The sequence below is a fragment of the Panthera leo genome, chromosome B4 (assembly GCF_018350215.1).
Source record: "Panthera leo isolate Ple1 chromosome B4, P.leo_Ple1_pat1.1, whole genome shotgun sequence".
NCBI lineage: Eukaryota > Metazoa > Chordata > Mammalia > Carnivora > Felidae > Panthera > Panthera leo.
Genome location: NC_056685.1, coordinates 72,152,080 through 72,175,909, shown reverse-complemented (window position 1 = coordinate 72,175,909; position 23,830 = coordinate 72,152,080). Strand labels below are relative to the sequence as shown.

The 23,830-nt window shown below is 40.2% G+C and overlaps 1 protein-coding gene across 2 annotated transcripts in view; it reads right to left on the bottom strand.

Annotated features, from left to right (window-relative positions):
- The window catches only part of ANO6 (anoctamin 6), a 199,499-nt gene that overhangs the window by 150,422 nt on the left and 25,247 nt on the right, over nt 1–23,830 (bottom strand). Inside the window, exon 2 of one of the 2 annotated variants that reach the window (XM_042946303.1) lies at nt 1,656–1,718. The exons of the other annotated variant lie outside the window; for it this stretch is intronic. Coding sequence (XP_042802237.1) covers nt 1,656–1,718 — 63 coding nt within the window. The remainder of the gene's footprint in view (nt 1–1,655; nt 1,719–23,830) is intronic. 2 annotated transcript variants of the gene reach the window in all.

Genomic DNA, 23,830 nt, shown 5'->3' with positions numbered 1-23,830 from the left:
GCTGGTGTGAATTAAGTCCTAATTTGCAGGGTAGTCCTAAAGATTTGATGACACAACATGGTTGAAACACTGAACACTGTGTCTTATGTGTTTAATAAATCTCCTCTCCCCCATTCCCCTTCTCTTCCACAGTATACTGCTGAGCCTCTGAAATTAGCATGATAGAGGCGGGTTCCTTAGCAAAATTTTATCAGTCTATTCATTTTCCACCCAAATAACAGCAAAGGAGAGACATGACAGAAGTGCTTCTCTAAAATTTCATATTTCACCTTTAAAAAAAAAAAGTCATGCAAAATGTAGCACTTTATATTCCACAGTATAATCAAAAATATTTTAATATAAAAGCATTTTACATTTCCCTCCAGCTAAATGACTTAACTTTTTCCTGAAATTTTTAAGAATATTTGTTTAAGGAAGATTCCCGACTATATGGTGGCTTCACTTACCTGCGGCCACACTGCCACTTTCCTTTTTCTTAAGTTTTTTTTTTATTTTTTTATTTTGAGAGAGAGACATTGTGAAGGGGGGTGGGGTAGAAAGGGAGACAGAGAATCCCATGCAGGCTCTGCACTGTCAGCACGGAGCCTGACATGGGGCTCGAACCCACAAAACCATGAGATCATAACCTGAGTGGATAAAGCAGTAGCCTAGAAGTCTAAGACTTCAGAACGAGCCCACACACTCCCATCATTCTCTCCTGGCTGCAACGTCTTAACATCATTTTCACATTTACCCTATAACTCAGTCCAGTTTATAGTCTAGGCTCCAAAAGTTTCAAATTCTCCACATAAGCTTCAAATTCTCTGTTACTCCTGTGTGCAGCCTCCTGGCCTCTTCAACTGAAGAGATACTAGTTGCAATCTGCTTTCTGAGACAAATCTCTGGTACAGCTACAAGAATAAACACAAATACTGCAAACCTGGAAATGTTTTTCAAATAAAAATAAGACACTGACCAAGCATGACCTTAAGTAAAGTGGGATGACAGAAGACAGTTTTTTTTTTAAATCAACTGAAAAGAATTTAATGTCTGAATCCAGAGAAGCTAAAGGATTTAATTCAGCTATGCTAACAGAATGTGGCTTCTCAGAGTTTTATATGCAGTATGATAAAGGACATAATTTAATCCCTAAAACATATTTCCATGAAATAGCATTATTTTCCTCATACAACTTTTTGTCTTAAAATAAATGCCACATACTCCCTTCCACTGATGCCATACACACTCATAAGTACGTTATCCAAAAGTCCCCAGATGTTTTAAGTAACAATTTGTGAGGTCACTGAAATTTTATTTTCATTGTTATCAAAAGCCCCGTGAATTCTTTTTTCTCCAAAACCTCTGTTCTGGAAGGTAGGGATGGGGAGTCCTTGTGTATGAGATCTTGACCCACAGGACAGTGGGCCCTAGAAAAATAAATGACTTTTGCTTTCAGAAGCTATTTTCAGAAGGTAACATATAGAAATGGATTCTCGTTAGCAGTCCATGTGCACTAACTGAAAAATAAAGAATCAGGGAACCTCGACTCAACAAATTATCTGGGAGCCTACACCTTGCCACCACGTTACAGAAAGGACGACTCCTGTCATCCCGGAGTTGACAGTCTTAGAGGAGAGCTCGAGGCGCTGTTCAAATATAAAAGAAGGGCATCTTACCCCGACTGGATGAGTGGAGAGTATGAGGAGTCAGAAAAGGCCTCCTGGAGGCAGGAACATCACCTGAAGGATGAGGAAGCATCAATAAATACAACGGACAAATACCAGGGGGTGGTGTCGAGCAGCAGAGACCAGTTGGAGGATCAGACCTGAGTCCCAAACTTGCTCCTGAAACAACTGGGATATGACCATGTTTTTCTCACCTGTGACATGCGACAGTTAGATTATGTCAGCTTGCCTTAACCCTTGCTGTGCATCAGAATCATCTGGGGGCTTTCAAGCAATACTGGCTCCCTCCTCCAGAAATGTCGTTTCAACTGGGGGGGCATCTGTGTTTCTTTCAATAGCTTTCCAGGTGATGTTAGTCTGCAGCCAGAGCTGGGAACCCCTGGATGAGAGGTCTCTCATGTCTGTGGTTCTCAGCATCTAGAGCACAATAACATCCACTGGGGAGCTTTTGAAAAATCCCAAGGTAGGTTGCATGCCAAACAGTTAACCCAGAATCTCTGCAGGTGGGACCCAGGCATCTGTAGTTTTTAAAGTTCCCAGGCTGATTCCAAGGTGCAGCCAAGGTTGAGAGAACCACTGCTCTATGTCCCCTTAATACATTTCCTATTACAGCCACTGAAGGATGGGGAAAAAAAGGAAAGAGAAACTTTTAAGTCTCTCCCTCTCTTTTATTTCAAATTAAAAAGAGAACTGAATGTCAAAGACCACTGATGGATTTTAAATGGCATTGTAGTGGGGTGCCTCAATGGCTCAGTTGGTTAAGCATCTGACTTCAGCTCAGGTCATGATCTCACAGTTTGTGGGTTCGAGCCCCATGTCGGGCTCTGTGCTGACAGCTCAGAGCCTGGAGCCTGCTTCAGATTCTATGTTTCCCTCTCTCTCTGCTCCTCCCCTGCTCATTCATTCATTCATTCTCTCTCTCTCTTTCTCTCTCTCAAAGATAAATAAACATTGAAAAAAATTTTAATAAGGTTGTAGCACACAGTAGAGTTGATTTGGGACATGTACACAATTCATGCCGATGCAGGGCAGGTAGAAAATGCCCATTCCAAAATGCTCTCAGTTCTAAATTTAAAATTCAGTGGAATACATATAAAATGACTCCATGGCGTGTTCTCTGCAATACTGAGTTAGAATTTGATTTGCATGGCTAACTAGAATATGAACATTACATTCCCTACCCCCAAGGTTACTTAAATCCACTTATTAGGGCAATGGTGAACTAAACAAACAGTAATTAGAAACACTCCAGACTACCTTTTAACTCTGTTGCTAAATTATATTTTTCTTGCACCAAAGCCCATACACACAGCATGTCCACAAGCATCACACAAAACCAAAACCTCAGAAATATTTACATTAATAAGAGCATAAGCTCCTGTGGGTCTTCACATTGGATTCTGCCGGGAAGTAAGGCCTGCTTTGGAAGAGGGCTGTTCATTACTGTTATTTCTCACATCTGGGTAAATAAAGCACTGCCCACATGTGGTTAGAAATCCCAGGAGAAAATGAATTCTCCATGGGTCTGAAAATGAAGAACACCTCTGATAGACTGCCTCATTTCCTGAAATGAGTCAGAAATGAAAGTAATTCTTCAGCAAAGAACATCTGCACCGTGGCACAGCTTACAAAATAATGCCAGATGATACCCGTGGCTGAGAGGCCGGGCCTGAGGACGGAGGGAGGGCCTGGAGAACAGGACGGGTGGCCTCTGCACTGCATTTCCTCTCAGAGTCGCCGCTGCTAGCTTAGAGGGTCTGCAAATCCAATGAGCGGCCAGGCATCTCAGTCTCAGCTGTAAATCTTGATTAGCAGTAAGACTGCTTACATTCCATTAGAAAGCTGGCCCCTCTCCAAAGGGTAGAAGCAGCCAGAAAGGATTCATGTGCCATCGTGGGCACGGAAACAGCAATTCTTACAAGAAAAACTGTTCTACTTAACTAAAAATAGTTTCTGCCTGTTCATGATTCAGATAGACCTTTCTTCCGTAGGAGGAAGGGCAGCGGCGTGATATGACCTAATGCTGCCAGGGGAAGCCCCTCCTTCCACATTATTCAGGAAGGACGTTGTGGCATATGGTCAGGGGCTGGAGGGTAAGAAAGACTGAAATACCTTTCACAGCAACTAAGAAGGGCCAATAAACAGGAAGGTGAAAAACAAAGGCTTGCCTTTACCCAAACCGAATGCCAGTTGTTTTTATTAGGTAGCTCATCCCTCTTCTCTCCATAATGTGTATTTAAAAGGAATCCAAATCCATTATTTGTAATGGAGGCAAGGATTGGGGAAGATACCTAAAAACAACTTAAATGCCCATTGAATGGTCACTAGTTACATTAAAATACAGGACATATACAATGGAATACAATGTAGTCATACAGAGGGTGTGTAGATACCGAGAGATCTGTGTTTTGTGTGATACATTAAGATCAGAGAAAAAATGTACCTGGACTCTGCATAGTAAACATTTGTGTAAATATATTTAAAGAGGTTGCCTCATTCAATTTCCTTTTATAACCTTGAATACAGTTTGAATTATCTTTTCATGTTCTTACCCTCCCTCTTTAACAATAGGCACTAGCTAGGTAGAAGGCTATTTTTGGTTTCTTCTTTTTACTAGTCTCTATATAAAATAAATGAAGGTTATTTTAAATAGATGTTATGTGCTAAATTGTGTCTCCTCAAAATCCTCAAAATGCTGAAGCCTTAACTCCCCATACACAGAATATAACTGTATGCACCTTAAAGAGGTGATGAAGTTAAAATGAGGCCATTTGAGTGATCCCTGATCCAAGCTGACTGGCTTTAAAGAGAAGATCCAGACAGAGAGACCCCACACGCAAAGATATGCACACATAGAGAAAAGACCGTATGAGGACACAGCGAGAAGGTGCCAGCTGCAAGCCAAGGAGAGAAGCCTCAGAAGAAACCAAATGTGCCAACACTTTGACCTTGGACTTCCACCCTCCAGAACTATGAGAAAATAAATTTATCTATAAACCAACAGATGAATGAAGTTCAACTAACACAACATGGGGAGAGGCACCCATAAAAGTATTTAATGTGTCAAAAACCCACAATGTCTGCTATGATGCATCCTTTGGCATGCATCATAGCGGACAAAGAAATCAGGGCCACATTTGGCACGCAAAGACATCGGGGTTCACTGTGCCTCTGACATCAGAGTCACCCCCCTTTAAGTGGCTTGTGTCAGGAATAGAACAGGTTTCTAACCTCCCTAGTCAGGACTCCATTTGCTCATTCACTTACCATTTATGGTATTTTTAACAAGTCCCATCACTTGAAGGACTAGCACTCAAGATATTTATTAGCGTCTTTTAAAGGCCTGGTTCATGTTCAAAAGGCTTTCTTCCTGTGCTAATAACTAGTGAAGAGGAAGGTATCACAGTAATATTATTAATTCAATTAAAAAAAAATTTTTAAAAAAAACCTTGGTGCCAGAGGTTTTTTTTTTAAACATCCAGAAAAACAAATGACATGCCACTTTTGTGTGCCAACCTAATTTTTTATACTTTAACACATGTGGTCTCAGACCATCATGCAATATATTAAAAATATGGTGGCCCGGGGCGCCTGGGTGGCTCAGTCGGTTAAGTGTCCGACTTCAGCTCAGGTCACGATCTCACAGTCTGTGAGTTCGAGCCCCGCGTCGGGCTCTGGGCTGATGGCTCAGAGCCTGGAGCCTGCTTCCGATTCTGTGTCTCCCTCTCTCTCTGCCCCTCCCCCGTTCATGCTCTGTCTCTGTCTCAAAAATAAATAAACGTTTAAAAAAAAATTTAAAAAAAAATATGGTGGCCCAATGCTGAAATTTCTTTATGACATTTTATAGATTTTTTTACAAATTAACCTTTTCTTTAAAAATAGAATTTAAAAATCAAAGATATATTAAAATCACAGACTTTGCCTATAGAGTCTATAACCGAGAAGTGGGCTAAGATCCAGGCACATGAAAATAAGATTAAAACTTGAAGATAAATATTTGGTACAGTCAGTTCAGGCTTCATTCAGAGAAAGGTGGAATCAACTTTTGCCTTGAATGGTACGGGAAACTTTCACCAAGGGCAAATGCTGTAAGCCAATCTGGGATTAGACACATAAAAGTTAAGGAGAAGTGATGTATGTGCACATCTATCTTGCTACTAGTCTAAAGTTTTGAAGGTAAGAACTTTACCTACGATCCTAACGGAGTGTCTGGCAAATAATAGCCATTTGCAGGAGAAACAGCTGGGGAAGTACACTTTTGTGTAAGAATCTAGTGCAGATTCTTGTAAGGAGGTTGTGGGGCATAAAGTTAAAGAAGTCGGGGTCAACCTGTACACATGTTGAAATCTGGGCTTTATCCCTATGCAGTGTGGACTCTTAGAAGGTGTGTCTGGAGGAGAATGTTATAAAGAACACAGATGGCGCCAGCAGTGATGTGCAGAAGGGAACAAGGTGGTAGGGGAATGACAAGGATCGATCAATCAAGAGGTGTCAGGGGGTTAATCAGGTGACCTCTTGGGGAGTCTCAGCCTCCCAATGTGTGAAATGGGCATCATACTACCTATCTTCATAGGACTGTTATGAATCCTAACAGGACATAACACATGGCTTGATAGTAAGCATTTAAGGAAATATCATTGCTATTACATTTATCTCTCTACACTGAAAGATATGGAAGAAAATGAGAGAGAACAAGTGTAAGGTATTCATCTAGGGTGCGTCTACTTAGGCTCTCCTCAAGTGCCTTAAACAGTGATAATGGCTGTCATCTTTTTTGGAAGTGGAGTGTGCTATATTTATTCCCTAGTTCTCCAGAACTTAACACATCGATCCAGTAGACCCAGGAGGAACAGATGTCTGGAATGGTCTTTAAAATCAAGACACTCGAAAATGAATTTTTAAGTTGTTTTTATATAAAAGTAACTAACAGGCTAATGCCAATCAGTTTTGAAACACTAAATTAATGGACTCAGCTATAAGTCCAGGAAAACCATTTTCATAATGAAAATGCCAATGCCTTTTTAATTAAGGACGGAATTGCCAACATAAAAGACTTAAGATAAATGAGGAATCATTCCTTTCTCTCATAAATGAAAGAACCTGATAACTCTGTGAATTATTTTGAGCTATGGATTACCAGAAATTGTTTAGGATCTAAGCTACAGAATTTTCCAACTACATAATAATCACTTCATACTGGGGCTGACAGCCTCAGCCCAAATTTGGTGCTCTGGCTTTTCAAGTTCTTTTTTCTAATTATTGTCAGGGGGCCGGCCTCTGGTCCTATATTTAGAGTCATTAGATATGAAGCTCTACTGAAGATAATGGCACTTTGTCAAACACAAAGCAATGTTAACTTTTTTGTAAGTTTGACCTTACAAGATTTACTATACATAAAAAAGTATATGCACATGTATATAACGATGTGTATTTGTGGTAAAGCTTTACCAACTTAATTGTTATCTATCGGTCATCATAAAATAAATACATCAGAGATCTGTGTACTATTTCGATTCTCAATATTAATGGTCTATTTAAAAACTATTTACTCTTTGGCCCCAGACCAGGTTTCCATATTTACTACATCACCGGAAGGTGTACTACTTAACATTAATAAAAAAACAAAACCCTACAAAATTCCTCAAAAGGGCTAACACAAAGGGAGCAAAATAAAACATCACTGGGTACTTTTGCCAGAGCCAACAGGGACTTTCCAATAAACACCTAGGCCAAGATGAAGACGGCAGTTGGCAAACAAATTAGTAGGCTAAGACCAACACAGAAAAAGGCATGCAAACACTTCAGCAGAACGCGATGACTATTGATAGACATCCACCAACACGTATATGTATGCAACACTGAAGATGAACAGCATCTTAGAAGAAAATGGCAGAAAGCCAAACAGGAATTTAAAAGAAAGAAGAGAAGAGCTCCAAGGACAAGAACAGAGGCTAAGAAAACATGGGGCAGGTTATGGAGTAAACCACAAGAGAACTCAAGAGAGATTTCTCTATCTACCCAACTGGTTTCCTTCAGAATGTTTCTTAAGTTTTCAAAACCTCAGAAGCTTCATCTATGGTCTGAACAGGGAAGATTATATACTATCCAAAAGTCTCTTCCAGCTGATAATAGACCAAAAATTTCTGTTTAGATGATAAACAGATACTTTGTTTTTTAATAGGCTTTTTACTTCACAATGAGCTTCAAGTCTGCAAGTCTGAATTTCACAGAAGGAAGCCAAACTCTGTCAGCACACACATAGAGCACAGCCCTAAAGCAGGAGTCAGACCAAGGCCTTTGATGGGAGTCAACCAGCTGGACAGTTCAAATGTCATCTGTGACACTAAATGTCAATCTCAGCCATATTCCCTTTGCCCCTGTCCTCCTTAGCTCTTCCCAGTTGGATACACTCAGTTCTCAGCCCCAACTCTTCACATAATCCTACAAGTCAGACATACATTTATTTAAAAAGGTCAGTAGAGCTCACAAGATGGAACAGGCAAGGGAAATGCTTGGTGGCAGCTCCCAACCTTTAGAATGGTGAAGTTTGGGTTAACAATAACCAGTGCTCCAAAAGAATACCTCTTACTTTGCTGTTGCAGTAAGTAGTTCAGTAATTCCACTTTTCGAAACGTTCATAAAATAATCTGAATGTGAACAAATATTTACACCTACAAATATCTCACAATATTACTTATAACAGCTAAAAAAAAAAATCTGCTACACACTAGATCTACAATAATCAAGGAAAGATTGTGTAAATTATACCTAAGTTAGGGGCTCTCTTCCCATTTGCACCCCCGGCCCCCACGCTCACCCTCTGCAGGACTCCAACTGCCCACTTCTGGCTACTTCCTTCACCAGGCTTAAGGTCCAAGAAGAAGGCAAAAACCACATTTGGTTCACTACCTTAGCCATAAAGTCTACATCATAGTGAGCACAAAAATCAGCATCTGTTGAAAGTTTGGTAGTAAATGCTTTCAAGTAAGTTATCTATGGCTGGATATTATGCAGTTTTAAGTGTGGTTTGTGAAGCATTTTTAAATATAGAGAATACCAAGGATAAAAAAAAAGCTGTGGAGATGCACAGCAACGATGGCTACACAGAACAGTGACTATCTAATATTCCTGAATTACACATTCGAAGATGGATAAAATGGCCCATATCACGTTATGTATATTTTACCATGATGAAAAATAAAATAATTAGGGAATGCTTATGAGGCAAGTTAAATGAAAAGGTGGGGTACCCTAGGTCTAAATGACATGAAATTACATCTGTGTTTCTAAAAGGCTAGAAAGTAGCATACTAAGGTACTCATGTTTGGTTTATCCTAGGGTGGTAGCACTAGGGGGGTGGATGTTTGCTTTATTTAAAATTTTCCGTGTTTTCCAAAATATCCACAAATGCCCATGTATAATGCATACAATCAGAAAAAGATATGGACAGCAAGCGTCAGGGACAGGAAGGTTTGCTCACCAGCAAACTCAACGTACATGGGAATCATTCACCTTGCTAAGATCCTTGATGTACTTACATACCACATACCACCTCTGCTTGCCTTCACGGTGGAGATCATCCACAGGCATGCCAGTGGAGGCAAAATTTGATATTTATTAGATTGAAATGTATTTTTCTTCTTTTTCTTTTTGCTATGCCAGAAAACATGCACTACAGATTTGCTACTCCGTAAGTATCCTTTGCCTAGGCTGAGAAATGGCAATAGACGCTTGTTTTGGACATGTAAATGCCAAACTGGAACAAACACACAGTTATACTCCGAGGCGAAGGTTTTCAGGACCTGGGACAGGCCAGGTCTCTCCTCATGGAGAATGAGGCATCCAGACAGCCTCAGGAAAACTAGACTCATTGTATCTCACAGACAAGTTAGAAGCAAGGCCTTTGCAGTCACACAGACTTAGGACTGAAGTACCATATAACATAGACTGAGGATTGGCACCTCCGATTGTCACCTTGCATGCTCCTGGCTTCAGATTCCCCATAAATAAATAGGGATGGTAATACCTACCCCTCAGGCGTTAAAACGGTATGATGTCTGTAAATCAGAGATGTTGGAAAACCCAGAGCCTGTTGTCAGGAGATGCTCAGGCAGTACCCCTAGTTTCTTTTCCTTTCCTTCTTTACAGCAAGTGTCTAATCTGGGAAAGCAACAGTGTAAATGAATTGAATGTCTAAAATGACCAGCTATCTGTAACTAATAAAGGTAACATGATAGAGATATATCAAGATATTTTCAATAATCTTCAAATACACTCCATTTCAGAAGCCCTCATGATATAGTTCAGAACAATTTTCCTGTTCTTTGTTCCTCAGTAATTGGAAAATACTAATCACTATTCTCTGTGTACTTCATACGCCTGAGACCATGAAGCACCCCTTCAGTTCCTTCTTTGACATTCTAATTTTTAAATCTTCCATTCCTTTAAACACATCTGTGACTCCCCCGAGCCCTCCGCAAGCTCCCCACACACCCTGTTAGCTGGGGATCCTCTGAATGCCTCTGAACAGAGCTGAGCATCACGCAAGGCAACCAGCCGCCTGCTTCATGCCTGGAGTGCTGAGCTTTGAAAAATACAACTACATAATCATTATGCTTCTGAAGGTTACTTGACTTTGAGCCACAGATGAGGGTGTGTGGGTGCTCCTGAGGCAGATCCAAGTGTGACCAACAGTGCCCGCTGTGTCTGCTCCAGTAACCTTTGTCCTTTGCTTTGCCTGTGCTGACCAAAACTGGTTAGCAAGCTGACGGCATCTGATATTGCATCAGACTCAATACTGCACCAAATACCTCCCTTCAAAAGAACAGCCCCTGTCTTTGCAAAAGATCTGCTCCCTTCCTTGATTAGCGCTTTTACTTGAGGGCCTCCTTAGGCAAAGGATAATGGAAATCTTCAGCTGTTTGGGTTTGTGTGTATGGGTGTGTGCAGGCTAAACCATGAACTCTACTACCTTCAGGCTAGAAAGCTCAAGTTCATTCTTCTAACAAACATGAACTGAGCCAAACACTAAATGCTGGGCATTCAAACATAAGACAGTCATGCCTTATACAAGAAAAGAGTATCAACAATTACACCACCACAGTGCAATATGTTCTAGAACAAAGGTATAATAGAGGGTATTATTATAGCTGCACAGAGGGGTAGAGAAGGAGGACCCTGGATCTGCTAAGAGTTGGATGCTAAGGATTCCAAGAGGATTCTAAGAGTTGGATAATTCACACATCTCTTTACTGGCCAGCTCTGAGGAATGAATGAGCTGACCCACAGTGTCTCTGGGGGGGTTAATGCCATTGCAGTCTTTTAATGCAGTCCATTTAATACCATTTCCTCCAAATTGCTTTGGTTACTGTATTTGCTTTCTTGTTCTCACATATTCACCTCCTTACTTTATTTTCAGAATAAAACATATGGTGCTTCCATTCTCTCCCCAGTCTTTCAGCCCCATAATGTTTCCTGCCCTGGAGAGTTGCTTTGACTCTCAGGGAGAGAACACTGTAATGGCTCAGTGGGAGCAAATGAAGAGACAGGAATGAGCCTGCTTGGTGAAAGGAGCGAGAAGAGAGTGTGTGGGACCATTACAAGAAGTGCCTGCATGACCAGGCTCTCAGTGGCTCCAGCAGGTAACTGCCCTGTAGATGCCAGGAGCATGACCACCAGCTGCAGCATGAGTCAGCTTATCTGCACATCATTTTCTATCCTCCACCCCTCACTTCCCCTATTTCCTGTGCTATAATATTTGTCAAACATTTTTAAACCTTTCATTGGCCGTGCAACTGTCTGGGAAAATCAGGTGAAATTCTCCAGAAAAATTCCCAGAAGCACATAAACATAAAATATGGTATCCAACTTCTGGGGATTCACAAACTTCCGAATCACTGGATACTAGGAGGGGCCATACAGTTCAGTTTGAGTATTTTTGAGCTTCTATGGTGCCAAGCACCATGGTGACCCACCTCAAACACAACTCGTCATCATTCTCCCACACCCTGCCTAGAACACCTGTCCCCACGTGTTCTGCCCAGGAAACATTATTCAGCCACTTAAGCATCACCTCTTGAATGAACACATTCATGAACTCTTCACCCTAATTCACCTGCCCCCAGAAGGACTACCTGCACCCTTCTTTCTGCCCTACTGAACTGTGCAGGTACTTGTATCAGAGATCCTACAATATTTACTGCCTTCGTGTATTTATCCCTTTCTCCTCCTGCTAATTATAAGCAACCTGAATGTACGGACTATAATGTAATCAACTTTTGCTTCCAGATTCCGGTAAAATCCTCATTCAGGAGAAAAACACCACACTGAGGAAAACAGACACGGGATCAAATACTTTTAACACGGTGCTCCTAATGCTTCATCTGATGAGTGACTATAAGCTAAATCTTCAAGGAGAAGCTACAGGAAATAAGACAAAGCCAGGATTGGACATTACAGACAGAGGAGAGAGCAAGGCATGCAGGCAAGAAACCATATGTACAGGGAGTAAGGTAATTCAGGATTCATGGTGACTTCAAAGGTAGGCAGGAAAAAGTCATAATCAATGAGGAAAGAGAAGTAAAACAGAATGAGGTTATGGAGGGCACTGAATGAAGTGTAGGGGAATCTGGATTTATTGCATAAAGGTGGAAAGTCACTGAGAAATTTCTGTTTAAAAAGTGACAGGGGCACCTGGGTGGCTCAGTTGGTTTAAGTTTCCAACTTCAGCTCAGGTCACGATCTCACAGTTCGTGGGTTCATGCCCCGCATCAGGCTCTGTGCTGACAGTTCAGAGCCTGGAGCCTGCTTCAGATTCTTTGTCTCGTTCTCTCTCTGTCCCTCCCCAGCTCACACTCTGTCTCTCAAAAATGAATATTAAATTTTTTTTTTTAAAAAGTGACAAATGATAGTTATAGAAAATGGAGAAAAGGTACAAATAAGAAAAATCTGTAACCCCACCATATTGAGACAACCACTATTACTATTCTTTCATCTTTATATATTATGTAAACATGTATGCATGTGTATGTGGCTGTGGTTTTCATGTTCTTTTGCCTCTGCTAATATTTATGAAGCATTTCTGAGGTACCAGACATTGTGTGAAATATACTACCCGCATTCTGCCACTATGCCATTTAATCCTCACAAAAATTCTTAGAGGTGGTTCCTACCATAATGCCATTTTCAAGAGGAAGACATAGTAAAGGGCAGGGGGTAAGTGCACAAGACCATATGTACCAGAGCTGAGGTTCAACACCAAGTTTCCTTACCTCAAAGGTGATAATTATACTTCAGTTTCTCATATTTATTCTCACACATTTATTTTATAAGATAAGTGAATCACTTTATCTAATTTTCTCAGAAAACTCCCTTTGGGTTCTTGATTAGCACTGTAGTAAACTGAAAAAAAAAAAAAAAAGACTACAAAGCATCAACACTTTCCTACTGTCACCCCATACGGGGAGCACAGAAAACGCCCAGCATTTATTTCTTTTTGTAGTCTTGGTAAAGTTTACAGTTTTCTTCCTCGTAGGTTTGTAAGTGTAGGAGGGTGGCATGCTCACATAGGTTCTTTGGACAGATTAATCTGGCAATAGTATTCGGAAGAAAGTGATTTGAGAAGACTGGAAGGCTAAAATACAAAGAGATATGACCACAGTCCAGGTGAGAGAGAGGAAAGCCAAGGACCACGGTAGTGATATTTGCGACTGAAGGAAGGGAATGGACTCAGAAACACGTAAGATAGAATTTAAAGGTCTTGGGGCACCTGGGTGGCTCAGTCGGTTAAGTGTCTGACTCTTGATCTCGGCTCAGGTCATGATCTCACAGTCTGTGGGTTCAAGCCCCGTGTCAGGCTCTGCACTAACAGCACAGCACAGAGCCTGCTTGAGATTCTCTCTCTCCTCTCTCTTTGCCCCTCCTCCCACACATGCTCCCTCTCTCAGAATGAATAAACAAAAAAAGAAAAAAAATCAAAAGGGCTGGATGTGGAAAAAAAGCAGCAGCAGGGTGGTGTGAGAAGAGAGAGGTCGGAGGGGAAACTGGATGGTAATGCCATTCGTTCAGAAAGAGAACACAGGAAGACATGTGTTTTGAGTGTGTGCCTATTGGACACAGGAGGATAAGGGGTTCAACCGTGGACATTAAATCACTGAGCACATTCTGAGTGCCGACTTTATGCCAGTGCCTGGCTGAGTCCTGGGGAGTCGGCAGTCAAGCCACTGAGGTCATCACAGGACAGGTGGAGTGGGGGTAACAGAGTGAAGGAGAAAGAAGGAAGTACAGAAGGGAGGGCATCCCAGTGGAAATGGCCTGGGGGCAGGGAGGTCTCTAGAGTCGAAGAACAGGCCAGAACCTCTAAACTGCAGGTGTGAATGGGAAAGCCCTGAGAAAACAAGGACAAGAAGAGAAGTGGACTGAGGTTCGTACTCTAAGTAACACGAGCATTTTAAGCAGAGCAGAAGAAGCAGGAGACCAAGAAGGAACAGTCAGATGTAGGAAGAGGGCCAAGAGAGCCAGATCACAGAAGCCAAAAGGGGAGTGGAAGAAAATAACAACCAATCTTGAGTTCATATTGCCCTTGGACTTCTCGGGAGGAATGACTTTTTTTTTTTTTTTTTTTAAATTCAAAGGTCACTCGGTCTATTTTAAAAATTAAACAAAATCACATAAAAAGTCCATGATGAGGGTAAGAATTTACATCTCCTGGCTGTGCCTCTTAGAGTTTTATCCACCAGCCATATGGAGTTGATGATTAATATTCAGTAGGAAGTGAATTTATAATCAGGTGCCTGCCATTCAAATGTGAAAAGAAATGTTTTCTGCTCAGTACACCCAATAATACATTAATATATCTCCAGTTTAAAATACATTTATGAATAATTTTATACATTTTATAAATGTCCTGGCAAGAATGATAATAGAACAATCTATTTTCACTGCTACATGAAACAAAAAAGAGGAATGAAAGGTTCAGTTAATCAAGGAATTTAATATGCTTTATAATAAATATCAAACAGTCATTACTTTGGCTATCCAGAGGGTGGCTGAGGTCAAAAGATGATTATAATAGCAAGAGTTTGTGCCCATATTTATTCTCTGTCAGTTGCTTATATTTGCATAAGAAGTTTCCTCTATTCATGAATTTTTTTAACCACATTAAAATGCTAGAAATCAAATTTGTTTTTCCTGATTTATATATGGGCAGTAATAATAAGATTTTGTAATGATTAACAGTAGTAACAAATAAATGGAAAACACTAGCCCTTCCAAAGGACCAGTGCAATGACAGACAGATATGAAAATAAATGACCTTTCTAAATGTGGTTTAGAAAGCCAGGAAAGCACCAGAATCTGAAATGATTACCGCGGCAGAGTTTGATGAAGCCAGGAAAGGCAAAATAGTGTGGGTTCTTCCTTTTTTGTCATCTTTCTCAACACTGTGCATGCATGTGCATGTGCACACACCTACTGACAGCATCCTAATCAGAAGATGAGATGCAAGAACTTCCAGATTACAGTGGAGAGACTTGGGCCACAGGGAGATGCCAGAGATGTTCATCCAGGAGGAAGTCACGGAGTCACAATTTCACTTCTTAACGATCACCCAGAACTGGGAGTCACCACTAGGAGAGACTATAATTCAATAAAACGAAAATGACTTTGGGGTGATTCTTTCTAAATTGAGGAGAATCCTACGGTTTCATGATGGTGGTATCCGACGAGTAATGTCCATTTCAACCTTCTCCAGCAACACTTCTCCTTTTATTGGAGGAGAGAATTCCAAGGAAGAGAGAGAATGTGATAATGATGGCTAATCTTCTCTACGTTTTCAAAGGTGAACAACAGGAAGGGCTTCCAATACATCAAACACTCAAATAACCAGAATAATAAAAGCAGGAAAGGAAGGAGAGGAAAAAGGATTAAACAAATAAATGACACAAGGTAGATACTAGAAAATTAAGAAAACCGTGGTAAATAGGAGTAAAGTCTTATTGAGCTTGGTAATCTAGACATGCAAAAACTATGATCACTTAATTCGCCAGTGTTTACAATGTAAGAGACGCTACATATGGCATGTTTAAGTAACAAACTAGCTTATTCTCAATTACAAACTATGTTAGGGAATTAAAAATTTGATGACTCAAATCTTAATCAGGGTTATTTTAAAAAGTGATTATTTTATGGCGTCGCATTCGGGTAAAAACACATAATTAAACAACAGAACCAGGAAACTTAGCTTTATGCATTCAAATATATTGACTTTAGGGGTGTCTGGTCGACTCAGTAGGTTGGGCGTCTGATTTTTGATTGCACCTCAGGTCATAGTCTCACGGTTCGTGGGATGAGGCCCCCTTGACACAAGCTCTGCGCTGGCAGCCTTGACCCTGCTTGGGATTCTCTCTCCCCTCTCTCTGCCCTTTCCTGTGCTTGTACTTTTTATCTCTCTAAATAAATAAAAAATTAAGAAAAATAAAAAACCAAATATGTTGAGTTTCTTTAAGAAGAACTTGGTCATAATGCATATTTCTACCTCACTTTCAACTGATGATAACTAGTTCTAATCTTCTGTATTTATGATTTTGGAAAATTTCCACAACTCATTTAATTCTAAGTAAACCTAATGAAAAAAGTTAAGTATCACCATTTTATGCTCCCTCCAAAGTGTGATAAACACTTAATTAGCCAAATTAAAAACGGAACAACAGGGGCACCTGTGTGGCTCAGTCGGTTCAATGTCCAACTCTTGATTTTGGCTCAGGCTATGATCTCTTGGTCATGGATTGAACCCACATCAGGCTCCATGTGGAGCCTGCTTAAGATTCTCTCTCTCTCTCTCTCTCTCTCTCTCTCTCTCTCTCTCCCTCCCTCCCTCCCTCCCTCAGCCCCTCTCCAGCTCATGTTCCCTCTAATAAAACAAAAACAAATTATGCAAACTAAACCGTACTAATGTTATTTTCCAAAAACAAACTTCAGATGTGATGATAGAGTTGGTTCTATAACTACAAGCAGTTGTTGGTATCGATGATGCCTTCAACAAACTTGCCCAGTCCACCATAGACCTGTCTGCTAGGACAGGGTACTGCACTGTGGTCAAGGGCATGGATGCTGGAGACAGATGGCCTCAGTTCAATTCCCAGCTCAGCCACTTGCTAATCATATGACTTTGGCAAGTTACTTAGTCTTTCTGTGCCTCAGTTTCTTCAACTGTAAAAATGGGATCATAACAGTGCATACCAATCTAAGTTGTTGTGAGGAGCATACGAATGAATGTGAAGCACTTAGGAAAGCCCCGGCACACAGTACATGTTCAATAAGGCTTGGCTTAATATTATCTGATTATAACTATCATCATCATCATCCTCATTATTATAGCTGTCATCTATTTCGTGGGCTTTCCATTCAACAAAAATCAATTCATGCCTGAGTGCTCAGGGCTAACCAATAATAATATAATACCATATTTCAGCATACCGTAATTAAAATTTAAGACCTATGCGTGCTTTTGGTGAACTATAAAAAGACAATTACTAGCCCCAGGCTAGTGAGGGGTAGACACAGGACTGGACCAGGAAATTCCCACGTATGAGTGTTCTGACTCATGTTGATGCTCCCTCTCATGGTGACCCCTAATTTTAGCAGGCTTTTAGCAAACTACAACAGCTGCAAAAATAAGCCAATAAATAAATAACCCACCAAGGTAAATATTTCCCCATAGATGACAGTCAAAACAAAGAAGATATATTCAAAACATACAATTATGTAGTGTTGTGGCCTAGATTCCTTGGACGCCCATGACATTGGTGTGAAAACATGGCAGAAAAAAATCATCCTCACTGGGCCAAAGTCATGATCTAGCAGGTACTGCTTCCCCGGCAATAATCATCAACAATGTCCTCATCCTCCTCTCTCCCTTACTGACTCACCGTCAGGAGACGTGGACGAATGTGTTACAAATTTGGGTTTCCAGAATCCTGGAGTAACTTTTCCCTAGCTCTCCAAATTATAATTCATAAGTCTTTCCCTACTGCCTTCTCCTTTCTGTACCATCCAGCACCTATTAACTTCCATGATCACTTATAAGATTGATGAGATATCTGGAATTATTACATGGAAACCTCTGAAAATCTTTTGCAAATACCTAAAGCATAAACCAAACGTTTCTAGCCTCACTGTAAGGGTTACTAATGTACAACTATGGAATGAGCAAGTTGGGGAGGGCTCTTGGATATAGTGTAGTCCAAACCTTTCATTTTACAGATAAAAGAACTAGGATATTGATGATCACCGATAACTAAAATAACAACTAACTTCGGGCACCTGGGTGGCTCGGTTGGATGTCTGACTTTGGCTCAGGTCACAATCTAACAGCTCATGGGTTCAAGTCCCACGTCGGGCTCTGTGCTGACAGTTCAGAGCCTGGAGCCTGCTTCGGATTCTGTGTCTCCCTCCCTCTCTGCCTCTCTCCCACTCAGGCTATCTCTTTCTCTCAAATATAAACAAACATTAAAAAAAATTTTTTTAATAACAATTGACTCAAAGTAATCTAATGCATTCATGTGGCTTGAAAATAACACCTTAATTATACATTTTCATGTTCTAACATAACAAAAGGTTAACCATTGAGGTTGTTAATGATATTGTTATATCTTCTAACTTACAATCATGAACAGACTTGGGATAATATTTAAGCTTTTTAAATCTTGAGCTTCTTCCATTGACCTCGATTTCACATTTCATTGTTATTAATGGCATCAACATGCCTTTCATAAATTAGCTCAAACAACGAATAATTTTATATATTTAAAGATTTCTGAATTCTATTTGTTTCTTCTCTGCAACTAGAGCCGTGGCAGGAGGCTTGGAGGGAGATGAGAAGCAAGCTCTGGACTCCCACTGACTTCAAATGGGAATGCCCAGTAGGAATGAGCAGGAAGAGGATAATCTGTAAAACTAAACTTCTTTTCCTAAAATGTGCTCTGCTTTTAAAAGGATGAACATGTCACCTTACATTTACTAAATGGAAATCTTCCATGCTTATATGTTTAACACGATAAGTGAAAAGGAAATTCAGAGGTAAGTAAATAATCTTATTTTTCAATTTTGTAGACTCAACTTCTATTTCTCATACATGCATTTAGTTGGTGGAATCAGCCTACGAAGCCTACAAACATTTTATGGGGGTAGGGAGGGCCATGGTAATAAAGATGATTGTTTAAAATATATGTAGCAAGTCTACAAATGTGCAAACACTCAGAGGGATACAACCCCAGACCAATTTTAACCAGACAGTAGGTGTTATGTAAGGCCAGAGCTCATTCTGATTAGTTGGTGCCTGTATTGGCACCATATGGACTGTTAAAGATTTTTTTATTTCATTCTCGATATAAACCTGTGCCTATGTAATACTTATGCAATTAAATAAATGTGATGTTAAACAGGCCAAATTATAGAATGCTCACTACTTCCTGTAAGGATCTTAATTGAGGTTATGCCTCAATCTACCGAATGTCTACAGAACGCCTCCGGAATATCTCACTATCAATATAGCGAAGAAATTTTTTTTTTTTTTCACAGAACAAGGAAAAGCTATCATTTTAAAAAATAGACACAATAAGCCTTTAATAAAGCAGTATTAATTATGTCAGCACCTGCAGAGAGTATGCAAAAACAATACAGTGGTAACTTTTTTCCTGGAGGAAGCCTCAACGGAAAGACACCGAGGGGCGCCTGGGTGACTGATTTGGTTAAGCGTCCAGGATGCTTCCTCTCCCCACACCCCCCCATCACACCCCCCCATCCCACCCCCCCACCCCCCCGCCACACTCTCTCTCAAAAAAAAAAAAGGAAAAAAAGACAAAAAAGACATTGATTCTCAAATGAGTCAAGAATTAAAGTTCCCTATTGAGTGACGGTTTCCACGAATCTCCAAAGTTACAGAAAGAGATTATAAAGATCTTATCCTTACTGTGACTTACCTCTCAGAGCTGAAATTTATATTTACATTTAAATGTGTCAATGACCAAACCACTATATTTAAAACATAATGAAATGTAAAAAAAAAAAAAAAAAAACATTAAAAAAAAATAAAATAAATGCTGATTTCCCCCCACCATCTCCTTATAGTTAACATTGAGATTCACATAAATGTGAGAATTGTTCTGACTTAATAGAAGGGTAAATTACCTACTGTGAAGGCTGTTCCCAACCTGTATCCAAGTATACCGCTTTATGTAATTATGTTCTAGCAACTCTAAGCTTGATGGACCTGGGTAACAAAACTCCTTCACAGCAGTGAAATGAGAATTTAATGAGAACACCGATTGTCAGCCAAATTTCAGCATGTGCCCCTAAGAAACAATGGAGAGATGTCATTTCTTATAAACTGCAGCTATTAAAAACAGTAGTTTAAAAAATTCCCTAGGCTTCAAAAAAACAATTAAGCGTCTTTGGAGATGCAGATATGTTTATGTTTAGAATTTTCTGACCACTTTCCTGTAATATCTGCTTAATAATTTCTTTAAAACCTTTACACCACCACCTGTTATAGTCAAGATAAATACAGGTCTCCAGGAGAGATTAGCTCAAAGCATTTCACATAACTTCAAAATTATGGAAAGAGAGGATGAATCACATCAGGCAGTTTGGTTGTTTAATCATAAATTACTGTTTTCTAACTGAAATTATTTTTTGTGCGATTGTCTATGTGCTCTGCCAGTTGATGTCAGCATTATTATCAGCTTCTTTATTTCAAGCAACCACTTATTGGAAATGAAAAGGCTGGGAAACGTCCTATGCGCTTCACCCCAAGTCAGGTCATGGAAAACGCTCTCAACGAAATGGGGCAGCCACTATGGGATACATAGGGACGTTCCCCAAAGAATTAAAAACAGAATGATCCAGTAATTGCCCTATTTAGTATTCACCCAAAGAATATAAACATATTCATTTGAAAGGATATAATGCACCCTTATGTTTACTGCAGCATTATTTACAATAGCCAAACTATGAAAGCAGCCCAAGTGCCCACCAAAAGAAGAATGGATAAAGAAGATTTGGTAAATACACAATGGAATATTATTCAATCATAAAAACAAATGAAATCTTGCCATTTACAACAACATGGATGGAGCTAGAGAGTATTATGTTAAGTGAAATAAGTCAGCCAGAGAAAGACAAAAACCGTATTTCAGTCATAATGGAATTCAAGAAACAAAACAAAGGGGAAAAAAAACAAACCAAAAAACAGATTCTTAACTATCGAGAACAGAAGGTTACCAGAGGGGAGGTGTGTGAAGGGATGGGGGAAATAAAAGATGATAAGAGTACTCTTATCTTTTTTTTAATTTAAATTTTTTAACGTTTATTTTTTTTTGAGAGAGAGAGAGAGAGAGAGAGAGAGACAGAGCGAGCATGAGCCGGGGAGAGGCAGACAGAGGGAGACACAGAATCCCAAGCAGGCTCCTCGCTCTGACCTGTCAGCACAGATCCCAACATGGGACTCAAACCCATGAGCCGTGAGATCATAACCTGAGCCGAAGTCAGACGCTTAACCAACTGAGCTACCCAGGAGCCCCAAGAGTACCCTTATCTTGATGAGCACTGAATAATATACAGAATTGTTGAATTACTTATATTGTATACCTGAAACTAATATAACACAGTATGTTAACTGCTAACTACACTTGAATTAAAATAAAATAAAATTGGAGCGCCTGGGTGGCTCAGTTGGTTAAGCGTCCAACTATTGATTTCGGCTCAGGTGATGATCTCATGGTTCATGAGTTCGAGTCCCACACTGGGCTCCAACCTGACAGTGCAGACCCTGTTTGGGATTCTGTCTCTCTCCCCCACCACTGCTCACACACACTCGCTCTCAAAATAAATAAATAAACTTAAAAAGAAAATGCTCTCAAACTGTACTTTTCAAGATCTCAGTATTCTTTATATTAAATAACAATTTTAAAAAGCTTAAGTGGTGGTTGGGGGACTCTGAGCCATAGGCTGAACAAATAAAAGTTTAAAATATCAACTAATAAGCAAAGACTACAGGAGAATGGGCAAGAAAGAAGGACCAGAAGGATATTAATTTTGGTCCTAGAGAATAAGGATGACTTTTCCATCTTGTTAAGAGTTTGGAAGGCTAAATTTAAAACAGTGCGCTTTACACAGCACAGTTGAACAAACTTCACCATACATGGTGAATAGGACTACAGCAACTTTAAAATATCACCATTAATTTGTGGAAACTCCTCTCCTTAGGTGGTAGAGGCTCATATCCCCTCCTCTTGAGTCTGGACAGGCCTACGACTGCTTCCTTCAATGGAGTACAATGGAAATGGTGCTTGTGACATCAAAGGCGAAGTCATTAAGAGACCATGCAGCTTCTGTGTTGTTCCCTGGAATGCTACTCTCTGAGCCCTGAATTGCCATGGGTTACTCTCACTACCCTGAGGCCAGCATGCTGAAGAGGCTGCAAGTAGGCACTTGAATGAACAGCCCCAGCTAAGCTCAGCCTTCTAGACACCTCTACCTAGGTCAGAGAAACATGAGTGAAGCTTTTTTGGACCAGAACGCCTGCCAACTCAATGCTACTCAGCCAAGCCCTGGCTAAATCTTTGTGTAAAATCAAGAGATCTAATAAAATCGTTGTTGCTTTAAGTCACTAAGCTTTAAGAGAGTTTGCTATGCAACACAGAATCACAGAATTTGAAAGGGACTTTCAAGATCTGCTGGTGAAACACTGGTTGCTTTGAGGAAACTATGATCCAAACTGGTTAAATATCCAAGGTCACTCGTTAGCAATCATGATAAAACTAGAACCCAGGTCTCCAGGCTCCCAGCTCTGTTCTTTCAAGAGTCCATCTTGGGTTTCATCACAAACCACCTCCACCTTTTTATTGTTATGCGTGAACTCAAAAAGTACCAGTCCATGTTCTTACAAGTTGTTTCTTCTACCTATTTTTTTAAATGTATTTATTTTTGAGAGAGAGAGACAGTGTAAGCGGGGGGGGGGGGGAGAGTGAGAGGGAGGGGGGGAGAGAGAGAGAGAGAGAGAGAGACAGACAGACAGACAGACAGACAGAATGAATACCAAGCAGACTCCATGCCATCAGCACAGAGCCCAATGTGGGGCTCGAATTCACGAAACCGTGATATCATGATCTGAGGTGGATGCTTAACCAACCGAGCCACCCAGATGCCCCTCTTCTCCTTATTTTTAAAAGTTAAAGAGGGGCACCTGAGTGGCTCAGTTAGTTAAGCATCCCACTTCAGCTCAGGTCATGATCTCATGGTTCCTGCATTCGAGCCCCACATCAGGCTCTGTGCTGATGGCTGAAAGCCTGCAGCCTGCTTCGGATTCTATGTCTCCCTCTCTCTGCCCCTCCCGTGCTCATGCTCTCTCTCTCTCTCTCTCTCTCTCTCTCTCTCTCTCTCTCAAAAATGAACAAACATTAAAAAAATAAAAGTTAAGGATAATTCTGACCTATTTTCTTTCTTATGTCTTTATCTTAAACACTTTCCTTCAGTGGAACTGGGAAAGAATTACTGTTTGGAAAGCATGGAATAAAAGTTCTGACCAACATTTGCTGCAGTCATGTGGAAAGCAGTGTTAACCTCAAACCCTATGCATAAGATTTCACCTTTTTGTTCTCTTTTCACATGAAATATCTTCAGGTAAACTTTGGTGTTACTTTCTCCAGTACTTACACAATCAATATTTTATCCCAGCTTCTTTAAAAAAAGCATGACCTTTTATTGGATCTAGTAACACGGTTCTTGAGTTTCATTTCTTTAGTTAGCTGAAATACATATTAAAAGCAACACCGAGCTTCCCAAGCCTTTTGTGTGAATGTTTACAGGAAATGTTTCAGATGTCTGTTAGGCTCCATATGAACCTGAAATTGCAGATTAATGATCTGCTAGGTAAGAAGCTCTCTCGTTAATAAGTACCTTAGTCTTTTGGATACCGTGTTCATTAAACTGTTAATTAATAAATAAAAGATGACAATTCCAAAGATCAAGAAACAAGTTCTAGCAAACATTTAAAAATAAAAGTGGTTAAGATATAGGCATTCAGGCAACTAGCACGTTTTAAGTATCTAAAGGTCAGATGACCACAAACACCTGAATGATTTGGAGAATTGTCAATGTCTAACATTTTC